The sequence below is a fragment of the Dendropsophus ebraccatus genome, chromosome 8, assembly GCF_027789765.1.
Source record: "Dendropsophus ebraccatus isolate aDenEbr1 chromosome 8, aDenEbr1.pat, whole genome shotgun sequence".
NCBI lineage: Eukaryota > Metazoa > Chordata > Amphibia > Anura > Hylidae > Dendropsophus > Dendropsophus ebraccatus.
Genome location: NC_091461.1, coordinates 103,125,764 through 103,148,610, shown reverse-complemented (window position 1 = coordinate 103,148,610; position 22,847 = coordinate 103,125,764). Strand labels below are relative to the sequence as shown.

The 22,847-nt window shown below is 48.8% G+C and overlaps 1 protein-coding gene across 2 annotated transcripts in view; it reads right to left on the bottom strand.

Annotated features, from left to right (window-relative positions):
* Positions 1-17,209: 17,209 nt before the first annotated feature.
* ELOVL1 (ELOVL fatty acid elongase 1) overlaps positions 17,210-22,847 on the bottom strand; it is a 41,025-nt gene continuing 35,387 nt past the window's right edge. For both annotated transcript variants that reach the window (XM_069981294.1, XM_069981293.1), the window contains exons 4-8: positions 21,227-21,307; positions 20,426-20,482; positions 19,466-19,571; positions 19,254-19,390; positions 17,210-19,168 (exon numbers count right to left, since the gene is read on the bottom strand). In XM_069981294.1, coding sequence (XP_069837395.1) covers positions 18,926-19,168; positions 19,254-19,390; positions 19,466-19,571; positions 20,426-20,482; positions 21,227-21,307 — 624 coding nt within the window. In that variant the 3' untranslated portion in view covers positions 17,210-18,925. The remainder of the gene's footprint in view (positions 19,169-19,253; positions 19,391-19,465; positions 19,572-20,425; positions 20,483-21,226; positions 21,308-22,847) is intronic.

Sequence of the window (22,847 nt, the reverse complement as noted above, 5' to 3'; positions counted from 1 at the left end):
ATGCCCCCAGAGGTGCCCCATATACTAATAATGCCCCCAGAGGTGCCCCATGAGCTAATAATGCCCCCCGAGTTGCCCCCATCAACTAATAATGCCCCCAGAGGTGCTCCCATGAGCTAATAATGCCCCCAGAGGTGCCTCCATGAGCTAATAATGCCCCCAGAGGTGGCCCCCATGAACTAATAACGCCCACAGAGTTGCCCCCATGAACTAATAATGCCCCCAGAGGTGCCCCCATACAATAATAATGCCCCCAGAGGTGCCCCCAAATAATAATAATGCCCCCAGAGGTGCCCACATGAGCTAATAATGCCCCCAGAGGTGCCCCCAAGAACTAATAATGCCCCCAGAGGTGCCCCCAAGAACTAATAATGCCCTCAGAGGTGCCCCCATACAATAATAATGCCCCCAGAGGTGCCCCCATACAATAATAATGCCCCCAGAGGTGCCCTCATGAGCTAATTATGCCCCCAGAGGTGTCCTCATGAGCTAATAATGCCCCCAGAGGTGCCCTCATGAGCTAATAATGCCCCCAGAGGTGCCCCCATGGACTAATAATGCCCCCATGAGCTAATAGTGCCCCCAGAGGTGCCCCCATGAACTAATAATGCCCCCAGAGGTGCCCCCATATACTAATAATGCCCCCAGAGGTGCCCCCATGAGCTAATAATGCCCCCCGAGTTGCCCCCATCAACTAATAATGCCCCCAGAGGTGCCCCCATGAGCTAATAATGCCCCCAGAGGTGCCCCCATGAGCTAATAATGCCCCCAGAGGTGGCCCCCATGAACTAATAACGCCCACAGAGTTGCCCCCATGAACTAATAATGCCCCCAGAGGTGCCCCCATACAATAATAATGCCCCCAGAGGTGCCCCCAAATAATAATGATGCCCCCAGAGGTGCCCACATGAGCTAATAATGCCCCCAGAGGTGCCCCCAAGAACTAATAATGCCCCCAGAGGTGCCCCCAAGAACTAATAATGCCCTCAGAGGTGCCCCATACAATAATAATGCCCCCAGAGGTGCCCCCATACAATAATAATGCCCCCAGAGGTGCCCCCAAATAATAATGATGCCCCCAGAGGTGCCCCCATATACTAATAATGCCCCCAGAGGTGCCCCCATGAGCTAATAATGCCCCCAGAGGTGCCCCCATGAGCTAATAATGCCCCCAGAGGTGGCCCCCATGAACTAATAACGCCCACAGAGTTGCCCCCATGAACTAATAATGCCCCCAGAGGTGCCCCCATACAATAATAATGCCCCCAGAGGTGCCCCCAAATAATAATGATGCCCCCAGAGGTGCCCACATGAGCTAATAATGCCCCCAGAGGTGCCCCCAAGAACTAATAATGCCCCCAGAGGTGCCCCCAAGAAATAATAATGCCCTCAGAGGTGCCCCCATACAATAATAATGCCCCCAGAGGTGCCCCCATACAATAATAATGCCCCCAGAGGTGCCCCCAAATAATAATGATGCCCCCAGAGGTGCCCCTAAAAAAACAAACATCCTACTCACCTAATCGGCGCTGTGTAGCTGCAGGCAGCAGCTCTCCTCCTCCTCTTCGGGCTCCATCTTGCGAGCCGCAGGGACGGGACTTCCGGCAGACGTGATGACGTCACATCCTCACGCCTGCCGGAGAGGTCACGGCCCGGCCTCCCATAGGCTGCTGGTATGAAGTGCCGGCAGCCTATGGGAGAGAATACAGGAGGAGGACGCTGACAGGTCCTTCTCCTGTATTCTGATCGCTTTGATGTTCCGCCCGCTCACTGTGCTCACTGTGCGGGCGGAACATCAAAGCAATCTGTGCATCCTGAGAATCTGCGCGGCCGCAGCTTCTCTGGATGCTCAAAAACAAGTGGCAAGGGGGGCCGTGCGGGCCCCCCTAGCGTAGGGGCCCGGTCGCCATGGCGACCCCTATAGCTACGCCACTGCTCCTCCCCCAGGGTTCTCTAAAGCTTCTTCATGCCAGCTTTCTCCTTGTTATTCCTTAGGATAAGATCCTTCTTCTGTTGCTGCTGTCCAAACATCGTGGACTAAACTGTGAGTATACAAGATCCTTTCTGTAGTCATTCCACACAATGCCGCCCTACCTACTACTCAGAAATGGGAAATGCACATAAAGTTTTCCTAAAAAAAACGGTGACGTCACAAATCAGAGCAGGGCTGGGTGTAATTCCAATAAAGCGTCCAGCAGGGGGCGCAGTGTATGGAGAAATTACATAGTAAGAATAACTATATCACAAGTGCCAGCAGCCCCATCCACGGCACTGGGGTCTGCTGTCGAATGCGCCCGCATTCCAATTCAAAAGAAATTAAGTTCATCCGGCTGGTACTGCAGTTCCGGCTGGGATGAACTTCACTGACAGCGGGCATTCTGTAAATAAGTAGTGCGGTGGAGACCATATGGAGGGCCCAGAAATGGACGCTGTATAGTTATGGCTGGTTGCCCCCCACATATCGAACATTACTGTGTTGTTAGAATTTGTAAAGATTTTTTTTTACAACTTATTCAGTTCTAGTCCTAGATTATTCTGTAAGGAAATTATTAATTTCTTCATTTCTATGAGATGTAAGCTGTAATAGAAGTATAAAGTATCCTTCACCTCTTTGCTTACCATCATTGTTTGGTGTCTCTTTGCTCCATATAGATTTATAGAAACATCTTAAACATCTGGCATCACCATCTTACCATACCTGCCACCCTCCTCTCTGCATCTGACAGGCACTGCTAATACTGTGCTAAATACACATTGGCTGGCAAGCACACAGTACTGGCCCACGAATGATGACCAACAGACCGGGTACATACACATGTACTTAATTTGTTCTAAAATTCATGCCGCGGTTAAACCTTACTTAACCGGAATTCCCCTTTAACTATTGATTATTAATAAATCTTTATCTTCAACTGCATTTTGTGTTACTTCCATTGTTGCTGCTCACATTAAAGGGAACCTGTCACCCCCCATGCCGGGGTGACAGGCTCCCGACCCCCCGTTAGAGCCCCATATACTTACCTGATCCCGCCAGGTCCCGCTTCTGGAGGTGGTCGGGTGATGAAGATCTCAGCCGCTGCAGCCCGGCGCGCGCGCTGAGAGATGAGTCCAACGCTCATAGAGAATGACAGAGAGCTGGACTCTCCTGTCATTCTCTATGGGTGTTGGACTCATCTCAGCGCGCGCGCGGCGGGCTGCAGCGGCTGAGATCTTCATCACCCGACCACCTCCAGAAGCGGGACCTGGCGGGATCAGGTAAGTATATGGGGCTCTAACGGGGGGTCGGGAGCCTGTCACCCCGGCACGGGGGGTGACAGGTTCCCTTTAAAATTATTCGGATCATCTTAAACAGGTAAGGGGCAGGGTCGTCTTTCCCCTTGGGCAGGAGGGTAGGCGACTGCCTTGGGGGCCATCTTTCTTAGGGCCGTATTAGACAGCTTGATATTAAGGAGCAATATCAGTGGGGGGGGGTCACGAGGAGCAGCTAAGAATCATCTGGATGGTGCGTGGAAAACAGCAGCGGTCTGGTGCTGCCGCTCCTATTACACAGAGCAATGGCCAGCAGACCGTTGCTTTCCTTATCGAGACTTTGGTTCATGCAGAAAGGTAACAATCAGCTGACATCTTGTATGTTGGCTGAACGTTTCCTTTCTGCATGAGCTATTACGACAGACGATTATTGGCCGGAACAACTGGTTTTTGGCCAAGTAGGGCTGATAATCACTTTACTTAATAGTACCCATAGGGGTCCCCTCTGCGATTGTAGTTTTGGAACAGCTGGAGGGCCGGGGGTGCATACTGTGAGCATAGCATATGGACAAAACCACACCCACACACAATGTCGAATAGCTGCCCGATGTCGCAGCAACATTAGTACTGTAATACTGGCTAGCTATATATTACCTACAACATGCAGCCTCTCAACACACACCATCTCAGAAAGGATTTTCTTTTTTTGCACTCCGTATAACAGGGATGGGGAACCTTCAGCCTTCGGACAAAACTACAATTCCCATCATGCCTGGACAGCCAAAGCTGTCATAATGCCCTCATTTCTGCAAAATTGTGGTAAAAAGCTATTTTTTGCAAATCATGGCAGAACGGTAGCCAGGAGACAATACACCACTGAAAGTATAAGTCTTTTTGGGTGGCAGTGGGCCCAGGGCTACCACCCATAAAGGACCTATTATAAGCCACTACTGTGTGACAGGCCCACTCAGCCATGGAGAGGTAAGACACCGCTACGGCTGCTGAATGGCTGAGCAGGCTTCATGGCTTCAGCAATGAAGGAGGCATACAGAATCTGCTGTAACATACAATGCCACACAATATTAACATATGGTGCAGATTTTATATTTAAACTGTATGTATGACGGAAAATGTACTGTAAGTAATGAAGATATTGTGCGCAGGTTAACCTTCTCTTACTGGGTATTTTGAATTTCTCAGACCAAAGCCTTACCAAAGGTCTGGGAACCCTGACGGGCAATCTGTGACTTTGTAACTGATGTTTCATGCTGTGACCACTAGGGGTGCTACTGCACCAATATATAAAATAAAGACTCTAGATTGTTCACATCAGGAGCACAAAACAAAGCTCTGGGCAAATAACGCATTTTAAAGTATCCCTGCCATTTCTGTAAGCTGTGACACAACATAGATGGAGTCCGGATTCTGAAACACAACCTGCTTAAAGGAACAGGCTAATGATCAATGAGTGGTATACACTATGGGAGGAGAACTGATCAGAAATTAAAGGGTACAGCACTCAGCCAGACACTTATGCCTCACTTTTATGGATCAGTGGGGATCTCCACAGATCTCCACCTCTGATCAAAGTTTATGGCATGACAAATGTTTTTAAAAATAATATGTAACCTTAATGAGTTACATACTGTATTATACTCCAGAGCTGCACTCACTATTCTGCAGGTGGGGTCACTGTGTACATACATTACTTATCCTGTACTGATCCTGAGTTATACCTTGTATTATACTGCAGAGCTGCACTCACTATTCTGCTGGTGGGGTCACTGTGTACATACATTACATTACTTATCCTGTACTGATCCTGAGTTACATCCTGTATTTCTTTTATTAAAATTTTAAACATAACAATAAATAAATACAGAAATAACACACCATATACCATATCTGACCAGAACAAGACAATAAATAGAAAAATGAAACCATAACATAAAGCACCGGTCCATCCCCGCACTCATTCTTCCACACATACAACCCATATACCTATATACAATATATACACCCATATACCTATATACAATATATACACAATATAAACTATTTAGCTAAACATATTAATAAACTATATACACTACTATATACAAACCTATATATACACTACTATATACTATACACCTATAAACACACCTATATACACCACTATATATACACCTATATAACTAACTAATTGTGAACCCCCTGGCCCAGTTGCATTGTGCACAACCTAATATACCACCGACATAACTCTACTCAACCCAACACCAACTAAACAAGTCATCACTACACAAATAAACTAAAACTAAACAAGACACAATGCAAAATAATAACCTACAACTAAACAATACATATGATATTTTAAATTTTTTTTTTTTTTTTTTTTTTTTTTTTTTTTTTTTTTGGCCCTGAACTGGTCCCGCATCCCATGCCCCCAGTACATGATCACGGACGTCCATGAACCAGCCCAGGATTTTATATATATGTAAAAGTCCCAACAAAGTCCCACAGAAGCCCCCTCCCCCCTTTTACCCACCACCCAACCTATCACTAAACCCGAACCCCAGGTGCAAACAAAACATATATAATATATACAGTATATACAATTTATACAAACATACAAAGATAATCACAAAGACAATCACAATACACAAACTTTTGAAAAAAAAAAAAAAAAAAAAAAAAAAAAAAAAAAAAAAAAAAAAAATATAACATACTAAACCCAACAATAATGAGACTTCTCAGCCCCACACACAGCCCGAAAGCCCAAGATCAGCGCCTGCAAGCCGTATACTCCAGTATCTCTACAGCACAAAACAAAAGACTAATGTGCCAGCATCAGCCCACCACCAGGAGAGGAGACGCAGGCTAAGGAACCTTATAGGCAAAGCCCCTCCAAAGACAAGAGGCCCTACCAGCCCCCAGCCTCTCGTACTCCAGAGAGCGCACCTTCACCAGGTCACCGAGTGTGCCCCTAACCACCTCATCCACAGGGAGGATTTTACGCTGCGTCGACACTAAACACCGTGCACTCCATGTGTGGTACCTGACCACTATGCTGACTAGGAATAAAGTGCTCCGGTCCCAGCCACCAAGGTTTCTGAATGCTCCATAGGCCCATTCCGCATAGGAGAGGCGGACCAACCTGGGCCACCCGATGGAAGCGCCCACCCTGTTGTAAACCTCTGTATTAAAGGGACAATGAAGCAGAAAATGCTCCATGCTTTCCAGCATGCCTCCACACTCCTCCCGGGGACATCCCCGATCCTCAGAGCTCCTGCACTTCAGATTGTCCCTCACATACAGTTTCCCATGGAAGCAGCGCCAAGCCAAGTCCCAAAACTTCAAGGGGATCCTGATGGAATTCAATAGGCCCAACCCAACCTCCAGATCCCGACTTGGGCAATCCTTGAGCGCCAGCGGTTTTTGGAAATGGGACGACAGGACCCTATTGTCAAGGAATTTCCTCGACAGAGTCCTAATCTCCCACATCCCCAAACCCCACCGACGAATGACCTTCAGAACCAGGGTAGCATAAGCCGGAAGATGCCCGTGTGGTGTGCGGAGATCCTTCACTTGCCCTCCTGTCTCCCATTCCTGGAAGAAAGGCTGAAACCATCCCCTACAGGAGAATACCCACGGAGGAGCCCTCTCTTTCCAGAGGTTTGCAATGTTGGTCTTAAGAAAGGTATTCACCAGGAACACCACGGGGTTGACCATACACAACCCCCCTTGTCTCCTCGTACGGTAAGTAACCTCCCTCTTGACTAGGTTCAGTCTATTCCCCCATAACAGTTGGAAGAACACACTGTAGACCCGAGTCCAGAGAGGTTCTGGCAAAATGCAAACACTGCCCAGATATATCAGCAAAGGGAGCAGGAATGTTTTGATCAGGTTAACCCTTTCCCTGAGGGTCAAAGACCAACCCTTCCACTGATCCACCCTCTGAGCGGCGATCTTAAGCCTGCTGTCCCAGTTTTGTTTGGGGTAATCCCCTTGGCCGAATTCGATGCCAAGAACTTTTGCAAACTCCTGGGGCTCTGGAAGGGTGTCCGGGAGATCAAATCCAGGATCTCCACCTCCCAGCCAGAGACTCTCACACTTATCCTGGTTGATCTTGGACCCAGATGCCTCTGAGTAGCGCTCCACCTCTGACATCACACACCGCACCTCCTCTTGCGAGGAGACGAATATGGTGACATCATCGGCGTACGCTACCACCCTCAGAGTGGAATCCGGCACCGCAGGGTCCATTCTCACCCCTGCCAACGGTCCACAATCAATCCTCCTAAGGAAAGGATCAATTGCAAACACGTACAACAGTGGGCTTAAAGGGCAACCCTGACGGACACCAGACCCAACCTCAAAAGAGCGGCCAATCCAACCATTCACAAGCGGGAAACTCTCTGCCCCTGTATACAAGGTCTTAAGCCAATCAACAAAAACCCCCGGCAGGCCATATCTCAGAAGAACAGACCAGAGGTACTCGTGGTTAACCCGATCAAACGCTTTTGCCTGATCCAAGGACAGCAAGTACCCCTTCCAATGACCCGCCCTACCCTGCTCCACAGCCTCCCGGACACCGAGCACAGCACTAAAGGTACTGCGGCCCGGAACAGAGCAATGCTGGGCCCTCGAAAGGAGCTGGGGTGCAAACTTCACCAGCCGATTAAACAGCACTTTTGCCAGAATCTTTCTGTCCGCATTGAGAAGCGCTATGGGACGCCAATTCTCAATGCGGGACGGGTCTTTACCCTTTGACAAGATGATCAAGGCTGACCTCCTCATTGACCTCGGCAGAGTGCCCGAGGAGAGACACTCATTGAATACCTCAGTCAAGAGGGGAACCAAAGTGTCCTTAAAGGTCTTATAGAACTCAGATGTTAAGCCATCTGGACCGGGTGACTTCTTGAGGGCAAGACCATCAATAGCCACCCTGACTTCCTCTTCTTGGATCATCTCTGTCAAAACGTCAAGAGAGGGGTCTACCCCTGGTTCAGGGACGGTTTCAGTCAAGAAAGCTGAGGCCTTATCCCGATCTAGATCTTTCCTCCCCAAGAGGTGCGAGTAAAAGGATCTGACGACCTCCAGGATCCCCGATCTGGACCTTTTCAGGGATCCTGTACTATCAATCAGTCCTGAGACGATTTTACTATTTACTGACATCTTGCAGTTTCTGTAAGGGTCGGGCGAGCGGTACTTCCCGTAATCCCTCTCAAAAACCAAAGATGCGTGTCTATCATACTGGCACCTCAGTAGCAAGGCTTTCACTCTGGAGATATCATCACGACTACCTCCAGTCGAGACAAGACGTTCAAGTTTCTTCCTCAGGCCCTGGTACAGGCGATACCTGTCCAGACTCCTGAGGCTCGAGAGCTGGCGGAAGAATCCCGCAACCCTTTTTTTGAACATCTCCCACCACTCTGACTTACTGCTACAAAGGCCCAGCAATGGTACCTGGCTCTGAAGAAAATCCTCAAAGGACTGTCTTATTTCCGCTTCTTCCAAGAGAGACGAATTGAGCTTCCAGTAGCCTCTACCCATCCGGGGGGTCTCTGTAACATTCAGAGAAAACAAAATTAAACAGTGGTCGGAGAACTCCACCTCAACAACGGACACCGCTGAAGAGACGGCTTCCTCCTTTAAATAAAACCTGTCTATCCTGGACCTACAACTACCCCTATGATAGGTGAATCCCGCGTGGCCTGGTGTATGCCGTATGTGGACATCCACCAGGCGAGCCTCACTAGCTATACTATTCAGGGCGACGCCATCATAAGTCAGCTTGTCTCTGGAACCTCCCCTATCCTGGGGCCTCGTGACAGCATTGAAGTCCCCTCCAAAGACCACCTGCCGACTTGTAAAAAGATAGGGCTTGATCCTCATAAAGAGACACTTCCGATCCCACTTGGACTGTGGACCATAGATGTTAATAAGGCGAAGTTCTTGTCCCTTCATGAGGACATCTAGAATCAGGCACCTCCCCATTTCTAACTCAATAACCCGTCGGCATTCTACCGGTGCGGCAAAAAGGACCGCCACCCCGCTATACGGCTCGGCCGCAAGAGACCAGTAGGAGGGCCCATTCCTCCATTCCCTTCTGGCTTTAAATATAGATGACATGTCTGTTAGCCTGGTCTCCTGCAAAAAGAAAATATCAGCATTAATGTGGGCAAAATAATCATAGGCCGCAAATCTAGCCGTATCTGACTTAATGCTGGCTACATTAATGGAAGCCAGCGTCAACGGAGAGGGTGCCGCCATCATGGGTGATTGAGTTAGACAGCTTTCTTTTTCCCACTATCCTTTCCATCCTGCCCGCCACCTTCCTCATCTGACGATGGTTTACCTCTCTTTAGTGAAACGGATGTATCCATATCCCCTTTATTTACATTTTCCTCGTCCCCCGACTCTGGGCAGATCCTCCCCCCAAAGGAAATACGTTCCCCAGGGAGAGAGGATTCGACGTCCCCTGCAGGCCCCTCCGTCACCGCGACAACCAGAACCTCACCCTGCGCCTCCTGCACCTCTGAGGAGGAAACATCTTCGAGGGTTTGGAACCGGTTTGAGAGACCAATCAGAGGGAGGATGGTTGTACCTTCCTTTGGCATCTGGGGGGTGGGAGAAGATCTTACATCTCCCCTTTTCTTATTCTTTTTAGTACCCCGCTTGTGCTCCACCCATCTCCCACTATCCTCATCCGCGCTCTCACCATGGGAGGACAGTGGAGAGATGGCACCTTCTTCTTTCCGAATCCTCCAAATCTCCTCATCCAGATCACTGTCCCTCAGAGCCTCAGCAGTAAGATTGGCCTCAGGGATGAGATCAGAGGTCACCACAGTTGCGCAAGGCTCCTGAGACTCCCCCATCTCCCTCTCCCTTTGGCGCTTATCCCGACGCCTCAGTTGGGCTGGCGTCTTTTGCTTACTTTTCCTCCCTGGCTCTTTTACTCCTTCACCCCCGCCAGCTGCCCCCCCAGTAGATTCCTCCTCACGACCTTTCTCCACCGGGGTAACAACTGCGTTGGCAAAGGAACGAGGGCAGCGACTGAATGGGTGACCTAAGTCACCACACAGGTGACACCTAATCTCCACACAGGATGCAGCGAGATGGCCTATTTCCCCACACAATGAGCACTTCATCACTGTGCACCTAGCACTGAAATGTGTGGGGTCACCGCACCTGTGACAGAGCTTAGGCTGACCCTGGTAGAAGACCTGGATTCGATCCCTTCCTAGGAAGGTGGCAGATGGTATGTGGGTAACGGTGTTTCCTGAATATCTAAGTTTGACCATAAAGGTCCAAGCCCCTGACCAGATGCCATATTCGTCCCTGTTCTTTTTTGGGACTTCCACCACCTCTCCATACCGGCCAAGCCACGTCATGATGTCAATACAAGAGAGTGATTCATTACGGGTTAAAACGGTCACTCTCTTGATGTTATTTTGGCGAGACACCGCCTGAATGGCAAAGTCTCGCCAGCCGGGCTCATCCTTTATCAGCTCATAGTTCGACCAAAAAAGCTCAAGCCCCTCCGGCCGAACAAAGCTGATATCGAATTCAGGGGTACCAAAGGGATGTATCAAGGCAAAGATGTCGGCTGCCTTGAAGCTCATCCTCAGCAGGAGCTCAACAACTTTAGATCTTGGGGGACATGTATCACTGCCTCTCCACCTCAGACGGACCACATTCCTTCGGACACCGCCCGGCCCGGCTGTTGGGAGAGACCACACAGTTTCCCTACCCCTTTCCTCTCGGAAGGCTGCAAGGCCATGCCTTTCTATCAAGAAAGACAGATCAACCTCCCTACCCGCTACATTGATTGTTCTCTCCCCTCTCTTTAAGGCCTGCAGGACACGTCGATGCAAGTCACCATCCCCAGGGCCCGAGGACGAGGAAAGCACCCCACTTCCCCCAGCGGCAACATTTGCATAGCTGCGTACCGCTGCTGCAGCCGCTGGGGGTGCAACTGGACCAGGCCCTATGCTCCCACCACTAGTCTGTGCCCCTTCACCACCCTCCTCCACATAATCCATACCCACACCAATACCACCTGTCACACTGCCCCGACCACCCTCCAAAGCCCCAGACAGATTCCTCCCCACATTCACTCCTGCTTTCCCCCCCACATTAATTCCCCCATTCACACTGGGTGGACCGGTGTGTTCTGGGACAGAAAGAGATTTTGTACCATCAGCGTCATTGGGTACCAGGACCGGAGCCACCTCCACAGGACAGGCCACTGGTCCCTTTAGAAAGGACCGAACAGCCTGCCTGGACTGTTTAGAGGCAGCCCCTGCCCTATTTCTGCTGGTACCCTCTGCCTCATCAGTACTAGACTCCTCCGCACGATCTGGTCCAGCAGCACCAATACAAAATAAAGGCTTAAGTCCAGTCTTTCTTTTGGGAGGTGAAGACATCTTAGCCCCGGCAGCATCCCGACGACGACACCGCTGCCCCAAAGGAACAGCAGCGCCAAGAGCCACCGGAGCTCCCACAGCTGACACCGGCACACACCCGCTCCCCCCTCCCGTCAGGAAGCGAGCTGATGCACCAGTGCCTTTAACGTTACTGCCCACCGCTGGGCCACCTCTCCTGCCACTGCCCGCCACTGGGCCAATATCACTGTCCGACCTTACGGCCAGTTCCTCACCTGCTCCACCTCTGCTACTGCAAACAGAGATGGAGCTTACCGCCATACTAGACTCCATACTCTCCCCATTCTCCTGCACTGAGTCCACAACAGAACTCAGGCCGGGCTGAGATATGGGGTTCACACAGTGAGCTGACCCTGAGGCCAGTCCGGGGGGCACAGGGAGGGGGGAATATACAAATGTTACCTGCTCCTGAAGCTTGGTGGTCTTTACCTTGGTCTTTCTCCCAGGCGCCTCCTCTGGTAACTCATCTCCGAATACGAAGTCCTGGAGGCGCCCTGGTGACTCCAGGAGCTGGATCTGGGCCATCAGCGCCCCTCCCTGGTAACTGGTGTTGCTTTCATCCCCCGAACAGCGGCTAGATGACAATGCCGCTTGCCCTGCAGGGAGCCCACTGTATGGGGTCTGTTGTTGCGGACCCCCGGGTGGATTCGGCTCAACATCACGTACCTCCGCAGCGTCTCCTTCCTCCTCCACCCGGCTCTCTGGCTGGAGCCCTCTCAGCCTTCTCTGCCTTTCTCTCTCCGTTTGAGCAAAACGATCGTCGTTCTGAAGTTTCTCTTTAAACGGCCCACTGTTCTCCAAAATAAAAGTTCTCTTTTTCACTATTTTTTTGATGTCAGCTTTCAGAGATTTAATTTTCGCTGATAACTCAGCCTTTTGCTGCTTAGCAGCAGTGTCCATCAATGCTTTTACAGCACATACCTCCTCCTGGAGCTTGTACAGCTGGTTCCTGGCTTCCTCATACCCACAGAGGCTTGCAGCAATCCGTAGGCCATAGGTCTGCCCCGTCTCTTGGGACCGCTGCACCCCCCAATCTTCCTCCACACCTTCATGGGCAGACAGCCTTGCTCCAGGAGGAGTGTCACTGCACAGATTTTCCTGGCTGGTTTCCACAGTTGTTCCAGAACTTCTGGCACTTGTAGTTCCACAACTTGCTGTAGCCTTGCGGCTACCCTTTGTTACCTCAGGTTCAGGGGTGGCTGGAGAAGCATCGCTGCACCTCCTAGTAGAACGCCTCAGCCCTTGGACCTCTGATGGTATTCCCTCTGTTGGTCGCTGGATTCCTCTGCCCCCCACGGACCTGGTTCGGGGGGCAGGAGTTGGGACTCTCCTTGGCTCGCTCATGCCTGAAAACCTGCTCCCTCCCTGGGGAGGAGAGAGCAGGCCCAGGGGCAGATCTTCCTTGCCTGGAGCTCAGGAGCAGCAGACTTGCACAGCCTCACACAGCAGGACCACACCCAAAACTAATTGGATCACCACTGCAGAGCTGCACTCAGTATTCTGCAGGTGGGGTCACTGTGTACATACATTACTTATCCTGTACTGATCCTGAGTTATACCTTGTATTATACTGCAGAGCTGCACTCACTATTCTGCTGGTGGGGTCACTGTGTACATACATTACATTACTTATCCTGTACTGATCCTGAGTTACATCCTGTATTATACTCCAGAGCTGCACTCACTATTCTGCTGGTGGGGTCACTGTGTACATACATTACATTATTTCTCCTGTACTGATCCTGAGTTACATCATGTATTACACTCTAGAGCTGCACTCACTATTCTGCTGGTGGGGTCACTGTTTATGTTACTTCTACAATGTTTAGATTTTTTTTTTCCTTCTTAAGGCCGGGTTTACACTATGTATGACACCCAACGTTCTGTGACACAGCTTTGTCACAGAACGGCCGGTATAAGTGAAGGTCATCCTGGCCAGTACCTTCTTTTTAATTGGGATGCGGGAGCATTTGGGTGTGCTGCCATTCCAATTACCCATAGCCGACAATGTAAAGTGCAGCCAGTTTTCGGTACGGCCGCAAGGAATCCAGGCCAGAGTGTATACTATGTGTATACTCTCTGGCCGGGATGCAATAAAAGTCAAGGCAATGTATTGATTCAATTAATAATGGCCGGTGTTGCAACCTGCAACAACGACCGTTATTCATTGAATACAATGTGTGAACTTAGCCTAAAGTGGTACTCTGGAGATTGAATTTTTTCTTTTTCGCTAATTCATTGCATTTATAAAGTTAAATTACTTTGTAAAATAAATGTATGTTTTTTTCTAAATTTACATTCCACTTCCATTGACTAGCAGCAGTAAGGAGTGACACGGCCACCTCTGCTGCCACCAACATTTGTGTCAGGAACTGCAGGGCTGTCTAAGGGCCCTTCTACACACACAGATATCTGACAGATTGGCTTCAAAAATTTGGATTTGAGGAGAAATACCAGTCTTTCCTTTATGACCTGTTCCCTGTCTATAGTCTGCTCCTGGCTTTGGCTTCACAACTGTCAGACATCTGTGTGTATTAAGCCCTGCAGTTCCCAAGGCCCTGCTCCTCCACACAGCACTATGCAGAACTGGGTGTTCCCCCCAACCAGTGTACTGTATTTTCTTATATACAGTACCTAGTATGGGGGGAGGCTCCCCGACATGATCGCTGTGACTGGCAGTCCCTGCACAGTGAGCGGTGATAGGAATCATTACTAGTAGTTCTAGCACAGTGAGAGGCAATAGCAATCATTGCTCGCTGTACAGAGGCTGCGGCACATCACAATTGGTGGCAGCAGAGCCGGCCATGTCACCCTTACAACTGCTGATAAATGTAAATTTATATAAAAAAACTAAATATTTTAAATAAAAATAGTCTCTGGAGTACCCCTTAGATTGTTAAAACATACCCAATGGGGGAGATTTATGAAAGGGTGTAAATACACACCTGGTGTAAACTGCCCACCGCAATCATTCACAGCTCAGCTTTGAGCTCTGGTAGAATATAAAAGAGGAGCTGTGATTGGCTACACCAGGTGCAGGGCCGCTTTAACCAGAGGGCACATGGTGCACGTGCACCGGGCCCACTGGTTAAAGGGGCCCACCCTGAGCAGGCCGGCCGTTGCTATGTGCGATGGTCGCACAGGGCTCCAGCCTCCAGCCTGTCAGGGTGAAGCGCCATGGATGGGTAATCTACTTACCCATCCATGGCGCCCCCTGCAGGGCCCCCCCGTCCGCCACTGCCCCCCTTCGCCCGCTGCTGCGCTTCAGCAGGAGCAGCGGTACTGACAGAGAGAGAGCGCCATTGGCTCCCTCCCTGTCAGTCACTCTTGCACTTGCAGCGGTCACAAGAGGCCGCACTCTCCCTCTGGCGCCCGATGTCACGGGAGAGTCGGCGCGAGGGTAAGGGGAGTGCAGCCTCTTGTGACCGCTGCAGTGCGGCCACAAGAGGGAAGAGAAGAGGAACGCGTGGACCCGGGTGAGTATAACTGATTTTTTTTTTAATGTTATATGGGAGGGGGAGCAGGAGCGAACGGGGGGGGGGGGGGGGGTTGCACACAGCAAGGGGACTATATACTATTGGGGAGGGCACAGGGGGGCTATATACTGTTGGGGAGAGCACGGGGGGGGGGCTATATACTATTGGGGAGAGCACAGGGGGACTATATACTATTGGGGAGGGCACAGGGGGGCTATATACTGTTGGGGAGAGCATGGGGGGGGGCTATATACTATTGGGGAGAGCACAGGGTGGCTATATACTGTTGGGGAGAGCACATGGGGGCTATATACTATTGGGGAGAGCACATGGGGGCTATATACTATTGGGGAGAGCACATGGGGGCTATATACTATTGGGGAGAGCACAGGGGGGCTATATACTGTTGGGGAGAGCACATGGGGGCTATATACTGTTGGGGAGAGCACATGGGATCTATATACTGTTGGGGAGAGCACATGGGATCTATATACTGTTGGGGAGAGCACATGGGATCTATATACTGTTGGGGAGAGCACAGGGGGGCTATATACTGTTGGGGAGAGTACAGCGGGCTATATACTGTTGGTGAGAGCACGGGGGGGGGGCAATATACTATTGAGAGCACGGGGGGGGCAATATACTATTGAGAGCACGGGGGGGCTATATACTATTGTGGAGAGCACAGGGGGGCTATATACTGTTGGGGAGAGCACAGGGGGGCTATATACTGTTGGGGAGAGCACAGGGGGGCTATATACTGTTGGGGAGAGCACATGGGGGCTATATACTATTGGGGAGAGCACAGGGGGTTTATATACTGCTGGGGAGAGCACATGGGGGCTATATACTATTGGGGAGAGCACAGGGGGGGGTTATATACTGTTGGGGAGAGCACATGGGGGCTATATACTATTGGGGAGAGCACAGGGGGGGTTATATACTGTTGGGGAGAGCACATGGGGGCTATTTACTACTGGGGAGCGCACAGGGGGGCTATATACTACTGGGGATAGCACACTGGGGCTATATACTACTGGAGCGAGCGCACAGGGGGGCTATATACTACTGGGGATAGCACACAGGGGCTATATACTACTGGGGCGAGCGCACAGGGGGGCTATATACTACTGGGGAGAGCACACAGGGGGCTGTATACTTCTGGGGTAGTGCACAGAGGGGCTATAGACTACTGGGGAGCCCACAGGGAGCTATATACTAATGGGGAGTGCACGGGGGGCTATATACTACTGGAGATAGTGCACAGGGGGGTGCACAGGGGGGCTATAATCTACTGGGGTAGCACACGGGGGGTCTATATACTACTGGGGAGAGCACACAAGGGGCTATAATCTACTGGGGGAGCACACTGGGGGTCTATATACTAATGGGGGGGCAGACAGGAGGGCTGTATATAACTGGAGGAGCACACAAGGGTCTATATACTACAGGGACACCTTAAAACTATGGAGGCCAGAGGGGTGTAACTATGTAGGGGTACAGAGGGGTGTAACTACTATATAGGGGTACAGGGGACCTAACTACTGTATGTGTTGGAGCCTAAAATATTTCTCTGGCAGATTCTGGAGAGAAGATTCACAGCCAGGAGAAGACTTCAAGGTGGCCCAGGCTGGATGGAGAGAAAAAGAAAAGGTGACAGACTCTGATCGGAGAAGACGCCCCCGGTGAGTCACTGGATGTAACTGCACTCTGTTATAGGGTCTGTAGTGATAGGAGTCATGGTGTGACGGTATTATGTAATGGTATCATTGGCGATATCTTTGTTTTGTTCAGTGCAGTTTTCATGTAATATGTAATCACTGAATGGTGGAAATAGTGTTATAAGGTAACTACTGTATGTATTGGGGCTCTTGATACAGTGTGGGGGCAAATTCAGTACATTATACAATGTGCCGAAAGGGTAGAGGGGGGCCTACTCTTGAGGGCTGTGCACTGGACCCACCAATGTATTAAAACGGCCCTGACCAGGTGTATATTTACACCCTTACATAAATCTCCCCCAATATGTTCAAAGACAAAACTGCGAGTCACAGGTCTCAGGAAAAAACAAACTTTATTTCGTTACCCCTCATTAGGGTGTATGGATGGGCCTATTCCCCCGACGGCGGGAGAGTTATGATCAGTGCAGCAGCTGTGGTCACATCACAGCTAACAGGAAGTCCCCAAGATTACCGTCTCCGCAGTCATTTCCTGTACAACCCCTTTAAGGAGTATTAGCGATCTGCACCCTAACGGGGAAGCTGTTTGGCCCAGGCTCTGGCTGAACAGTCCACCTTCTGCAGCTTTCTGGTTACTGTTCAGCCATAGTTCCCCGCAGCTGTCAGACCATGCTGGGAAATGTGATTCCACAGCAGCCAGGTAACTGCAAACTGTAGACTACTCACCCGCGGCCACGGTGAACCAATTTACATTACATATTTGACTTTACTGTGTCTTGGCACACACGTCTTTACTCTGGCACGGTGGGGGTGGTACAGGCAGACGGAGCGCCATCACTTTAAAGTGTTCTGTTCAAGAAGTGCGTTCTTTTCTGCATAGTACATAACCTTTCCCGCGCCTCCACCACATGTACAGTAATATCTACAACAGCTTTAGCTTTGGAATTAAACTGTGTGCAATAAGTCTCTTATTAATAGTATTACACAAAACTGATAAATATTCTGGCAGACTTGCGGATAAGTTATGAGGAGGAGATCCCAGCCCGGCCCAGCTTCTCCCGTCCAGGCCGCCAGCATCACATGTTCAATGGGGCGCTAATCCCTCCCCCTTCCTCATTTAAAAGGGGCCAGGGCTTGCAGAATTTTTTTCTTAAATATACAAAGTGATTATAGTGAACCGGCCTCTGCTGCTCCCGGGCGCTCGCCAGTTACACCCCGCAACAGCAGATAATAGTATTACAGTGTTACCATATATATATATAGAAAATCAGTGAAACACGTCGGGAAAGGACAGTATGGACGGGACATGGAGGTGAATTAAGGTGTAAGGGATAGTGAATGCGAGCTAGGTGCGTGAAAGAGCAGACAATACCCCTTCCTCCTCCTCCTCCTTCAAAAAAGGTAAATTCCTTGAAATTTAGCCTAAAAACAGGAAAAAAAAAACAAAGAACACACAAATACTGTCATCTCCTTCGAACATAAATGACCTAGAAAGCTAAAAAAAGACACAAAGGTCCCGATATTCAAGTATTTCAGGATTCCTGCACCTTTAACAAGCTGGGTACGGATGTCTGAACAATTAAACCCAGTACAAAAAAAAAATCCCATTAAAAAAAAAAAAAGTGAGGGTAAGGCTGGGAGACTACTGGGAGTTGGAAGGGGCTGCCACCCGGTCCGCCCTCTTGATTTACTGGAATGTGATGCAAAAAGGAATCCGGATCCTTGGAGATGGTTGCGGGACTACAGTACAGAGTAAAGAGAGACAAGGAGGCAAGTTCTGGAAGGAGCCGGCTCCGGGTTTTTTTCTTTTTATTGTGCGCTCGATGCTGGGTGATGGGGTGGACGTGGGGAGTCACACACTCTCACTTCATACAGTCTTTTTAGGCACTTAAATTTTTTTTTTTGGCTGGTGTAAGCCCCCAGATGAAGTTGAAAACCAGTATGGCACCGTTACTGGCCAACATCAGACAGCTGGGTGTCTCGCTTTAAGAAAAAGAATAATTAAAAAAGAAAAAAAAATAATAATACGGCGACATCGTCTTCCCACATTAGCATTTTTCGGGAGATCTCAGCCGTCGGGCTGGTAGAGGTTTTAGTTTTCTTTGGCTTTGCCGTTCTTGGCCTTGCCGTTGTGGTGCACGGCTCCATTGGAAGAGATGCTGGTCTTGGGGAGACGTCGTCCTTTAGTGTAGGCCTGGTACCAGAAGTTAGAAAAGAGCATGAAGAAGACTGTGCCGTAGATCCAGATGAGGTGGATGAAGATGGGGAACTGGTAGTCGCAGGAGGACATGAAATAATACTGAGTGATGTGGATGGAGACTAGAACGAACTGGAGCTGAGAGACAAAACAGAAGATGGGGACTGAGATTGTGAGCTCACAATGTTACACCGACTAACACAATATAGTCATCAACACTTACCAGCTGAATGGCAGTCATGTGCTTCTTCCACCACAGAAACTTCTGGAACCGTGGTCCGGCAGCGGACAAGCCGTAGTAGAAGTACATGATGACATGGACCAGGGAGTTGATCATGGCGTGGAAGGATCCCATACCACCTGGAGAGAGACAGATCATCAGAAGAAGAACAGAGATAGACTATCAAGATCAAGATGGTCGTCTAGTGTCCTCACCTGGGCCAAACTTCACGCCCCACCACCAGCTCCAGGGCAGCACGGAGTGATGGAAGATGTGAAGGAACGTGATCTGACCGTTCTTCTTCCTCAGGACAAAGAAAACCTGCAGCACAAAGAAACAATAGGCACAAACTGAGAAACATGGACCAAGGGGCATCTATGTTGCTGTGTGAGAAAAGCAATCTCTGTAAAGGTCAGTAGGGGGAAGACCTAGTATGCTTAACCCCTCAGCACCCAGCCTAATTTTTTTTTTTTTATCATTGCAATACAAGCATGTGCTAGTTATTTTTATATCACTGTAGCTGTGTGAGTGCTTGATTTTTTGCAGAACAAAACCGTGTTTTTAAAGAGTATCATTTGCTATGTGTAACTTAGAATACCTACAATAGACCCTCAATCCAATAATACAACGTCCATAAACATATATAGCCTACAAATTAAACAAATGCTGGACAGATAATATACAATTTTCACAAAATGGTACTTCATTATTTTACAACAGAAAAATCTAAAAAAAAAAAAACTTAAAAGATACAGGAAGCAATACAATACATTCATTGGATGGTTTACAACACACCACAGGGCGTTATTTACAATGTAAACCATGTTTGATAAATAACCAAACCTCATTCCAATGACTATTTAGTGCCATGTAATTAATTGATTGAGCAATCAGTAGTCTGCTCTTTCTGTACTGCAGTGTCTTTCACTTGACAGTCCACTAGGTATATAGACATGGTAGATCTGGAGGACTTCCTTAGAACCCTGGCTGCCATGGCGACTCATCTGCACCCTGTGATCACATCCCAGGGCACTGATAGGGTGACACAAAGAGTTCCTTTGTTCTGTAAACCACTTTGGTACCTCAGTTGGTACCAGGATAGGCGCAGGATGTTTTTTAGATATATGCAGTAACAGACGTCATCTATCTTTCTGTCTCTCTAGCGCTGTACTTACCGTATCAAGGAGTTCTATAAACTTGGAAAACAGAAAGAGCCAGGCCACCTGTACCATCTAAAAAAGAGTAGAGACAAAAAAATTAACAAATGACAAAACAAATTAATCTTACCTTTATGTGACAGTATAGTTACGATGGATACATTTTTGTAATTACTGTCATTTCAAATGGGATTTTCAGGCAGTGAGTCTACAGCAACCTTATTTTGAGTGGTTATCTAGGATTAGAAAAGCATTAACAGCACCACCCCTATCCTCAGGTTGTGTGTGGTATTACAACTCAGCTCCATTCACTTCAATGAGTTACAAAACCCCACACTAAGGACAGGAGAGGTGCGGTTTCTGGAAGAAGAGGGCATGCTTTTCTAATCCTGGATAACCCCTTTAAAGCCATTTGGCTCCACTCCCTGGCTGGCAGGGACATGTGACTCGTTCACTCCATAGATTCTATTGAAGCAAAGGAGTCAGGTTTGATTGACAGTTGGGGAGAGAAGCTGCCATGTACTCCCCCCAGTAAGGCATTACTGTGACGTTTAACAGTGGGTGATTTCCAGTCCCTGAATGGCCTGGGGTGGGTGGGGTGTTCTAGTACCAGTTACCATGGCTGGTAATAAAGGAAGAGATAACAGGAGACAGCGACAGACATCGCTCTGTGTTTAGAGAGCAAAGTTCATCCGGTGGCGGCAGCTGGTACCCTCTCCAGGGGGGGGCATTATGTCACATAGATTTTCTTTGGCGTTTTTACCTACAGATTATCAATAGTCAACGCTGTGCCAGGCGGTGCACTCGTGTCTCACTCACCCTTAGTGCCGTTGGTGAATTAGAGGTGTCCACAGGGTCGCAACGCCAGGTGTATCCGGTCAACCAGCCCGACATGAGGAACTGTGGCAGAAATAGTGATAAATAAGTGGGACAAGGACCATTTTAACATTGGCGCTGTTATCGCTTTATGGCGCTGTAAATGTTATCGCAGCTTGATAATGAGAAGGTCAGTATGCCGTCACATCCTTTGCTGTAGCAATACTTTTCACACCAATAGGATCTGATCTGTGCCGAGAACCAGCCCCAAGGCCTACGGGGCCCATATACCCTCAAAGGCTATTTAGCTGACAGCCATCACCCGATCCCTCCATACACACATACACTCCATATAGCTGAGTGCGCATGTGTTCTCCATGCAGAGAGGGATAAGATGATGGCAGACATCTCTGGCAATGGCTTTTCTTATGGGAGAACATAAAGATTGGGCACTGAAATTTAACATGTCCGATCCTAGCTTTGACCTACATCATGTGACTGTGAGTCAGATGGCCCCTATATAAATCAGTTCTGATGAAATTGGCAGGTACAGCATCCTCTCCTCTTATGTGTACTTAACACTTTCCATTTCAATGTTAATCCTTGTGTAATGGAAAGTTGTGCAACTTTTTATATACCGTGTCTTCATCCCGCTGCTTGACGTCACTGAATGGAATACTATTTATATCAATGAGGATGGCCGATTAGCTGAAGATTAGTTACAATGTACAGAAAATCCTCTGTGAGCTAAACACATCAGCAGCACAAACCTCTCTCTCCCGCCTAACAGTTTGTTACAATGTATCAGTCCATCGCTTTCAGTGAATGGAGCTATAATGCACAGCTGGGTGTCCAGTCTAGACAATCCTCTGTGAGCTCCGGATATAAGCGGCACAATGTATTAGCCTGGTGTCTGGGCCCCAGGGCACAAAGAATTGACAGACTGGAGACAATTGTAACAAAACCTCAGCTGTGAGAAGTATTAGGTCAGCACAGGTTTTCAATCTTTGGATGTAAAATAAGAATGTTCTTTCACTGACAGCAAGCGGAGATTATATAAAACAAAGTACATGGTTAGTGGAATTAAACTTCCCCAACACAGAGGCTCTGGAGGGCGTCAGCTGTTCCAAATGAGATGGGATTCAGACCTTGGTCACTTCAAAGGATGCCATTTATGAAATAAAATAAAAAAAACATTTGTTCAAAAAGTCTCCGATAGGTGGCGCTTTAGCAGTAATGGTATTTTATGTGTAGGTGCATGTGTGATCAGCTGTTATTACCCAACAGCATTGCCTCCTTGCTCACCCCAGGTGACATCTGGTTATGGGTTTCATGAAGGACCAGGTCTACCCTGACAGACCAGGATCAGCATCTGATCTGAAGGGCGGCATTTATTACCATGTTGTAGGCATTAAAGTGTCACTGTCGTTTTTTTTTTTTTTTTGCAGAAATCAATAGTACAGGCGATTTTAAGAAACTTTGTAATTGGGTTTATTGGGCCAATATGCCATTACCTACATTCAAAAAGACTTTCCCCAGGTGTCCCCCCCCTCCTCTCTCTCATTCACTGCTCATTATGAGGAAATCTTGACTCTTTTACATCAGTCGGGCCCTGTCTGTTCTA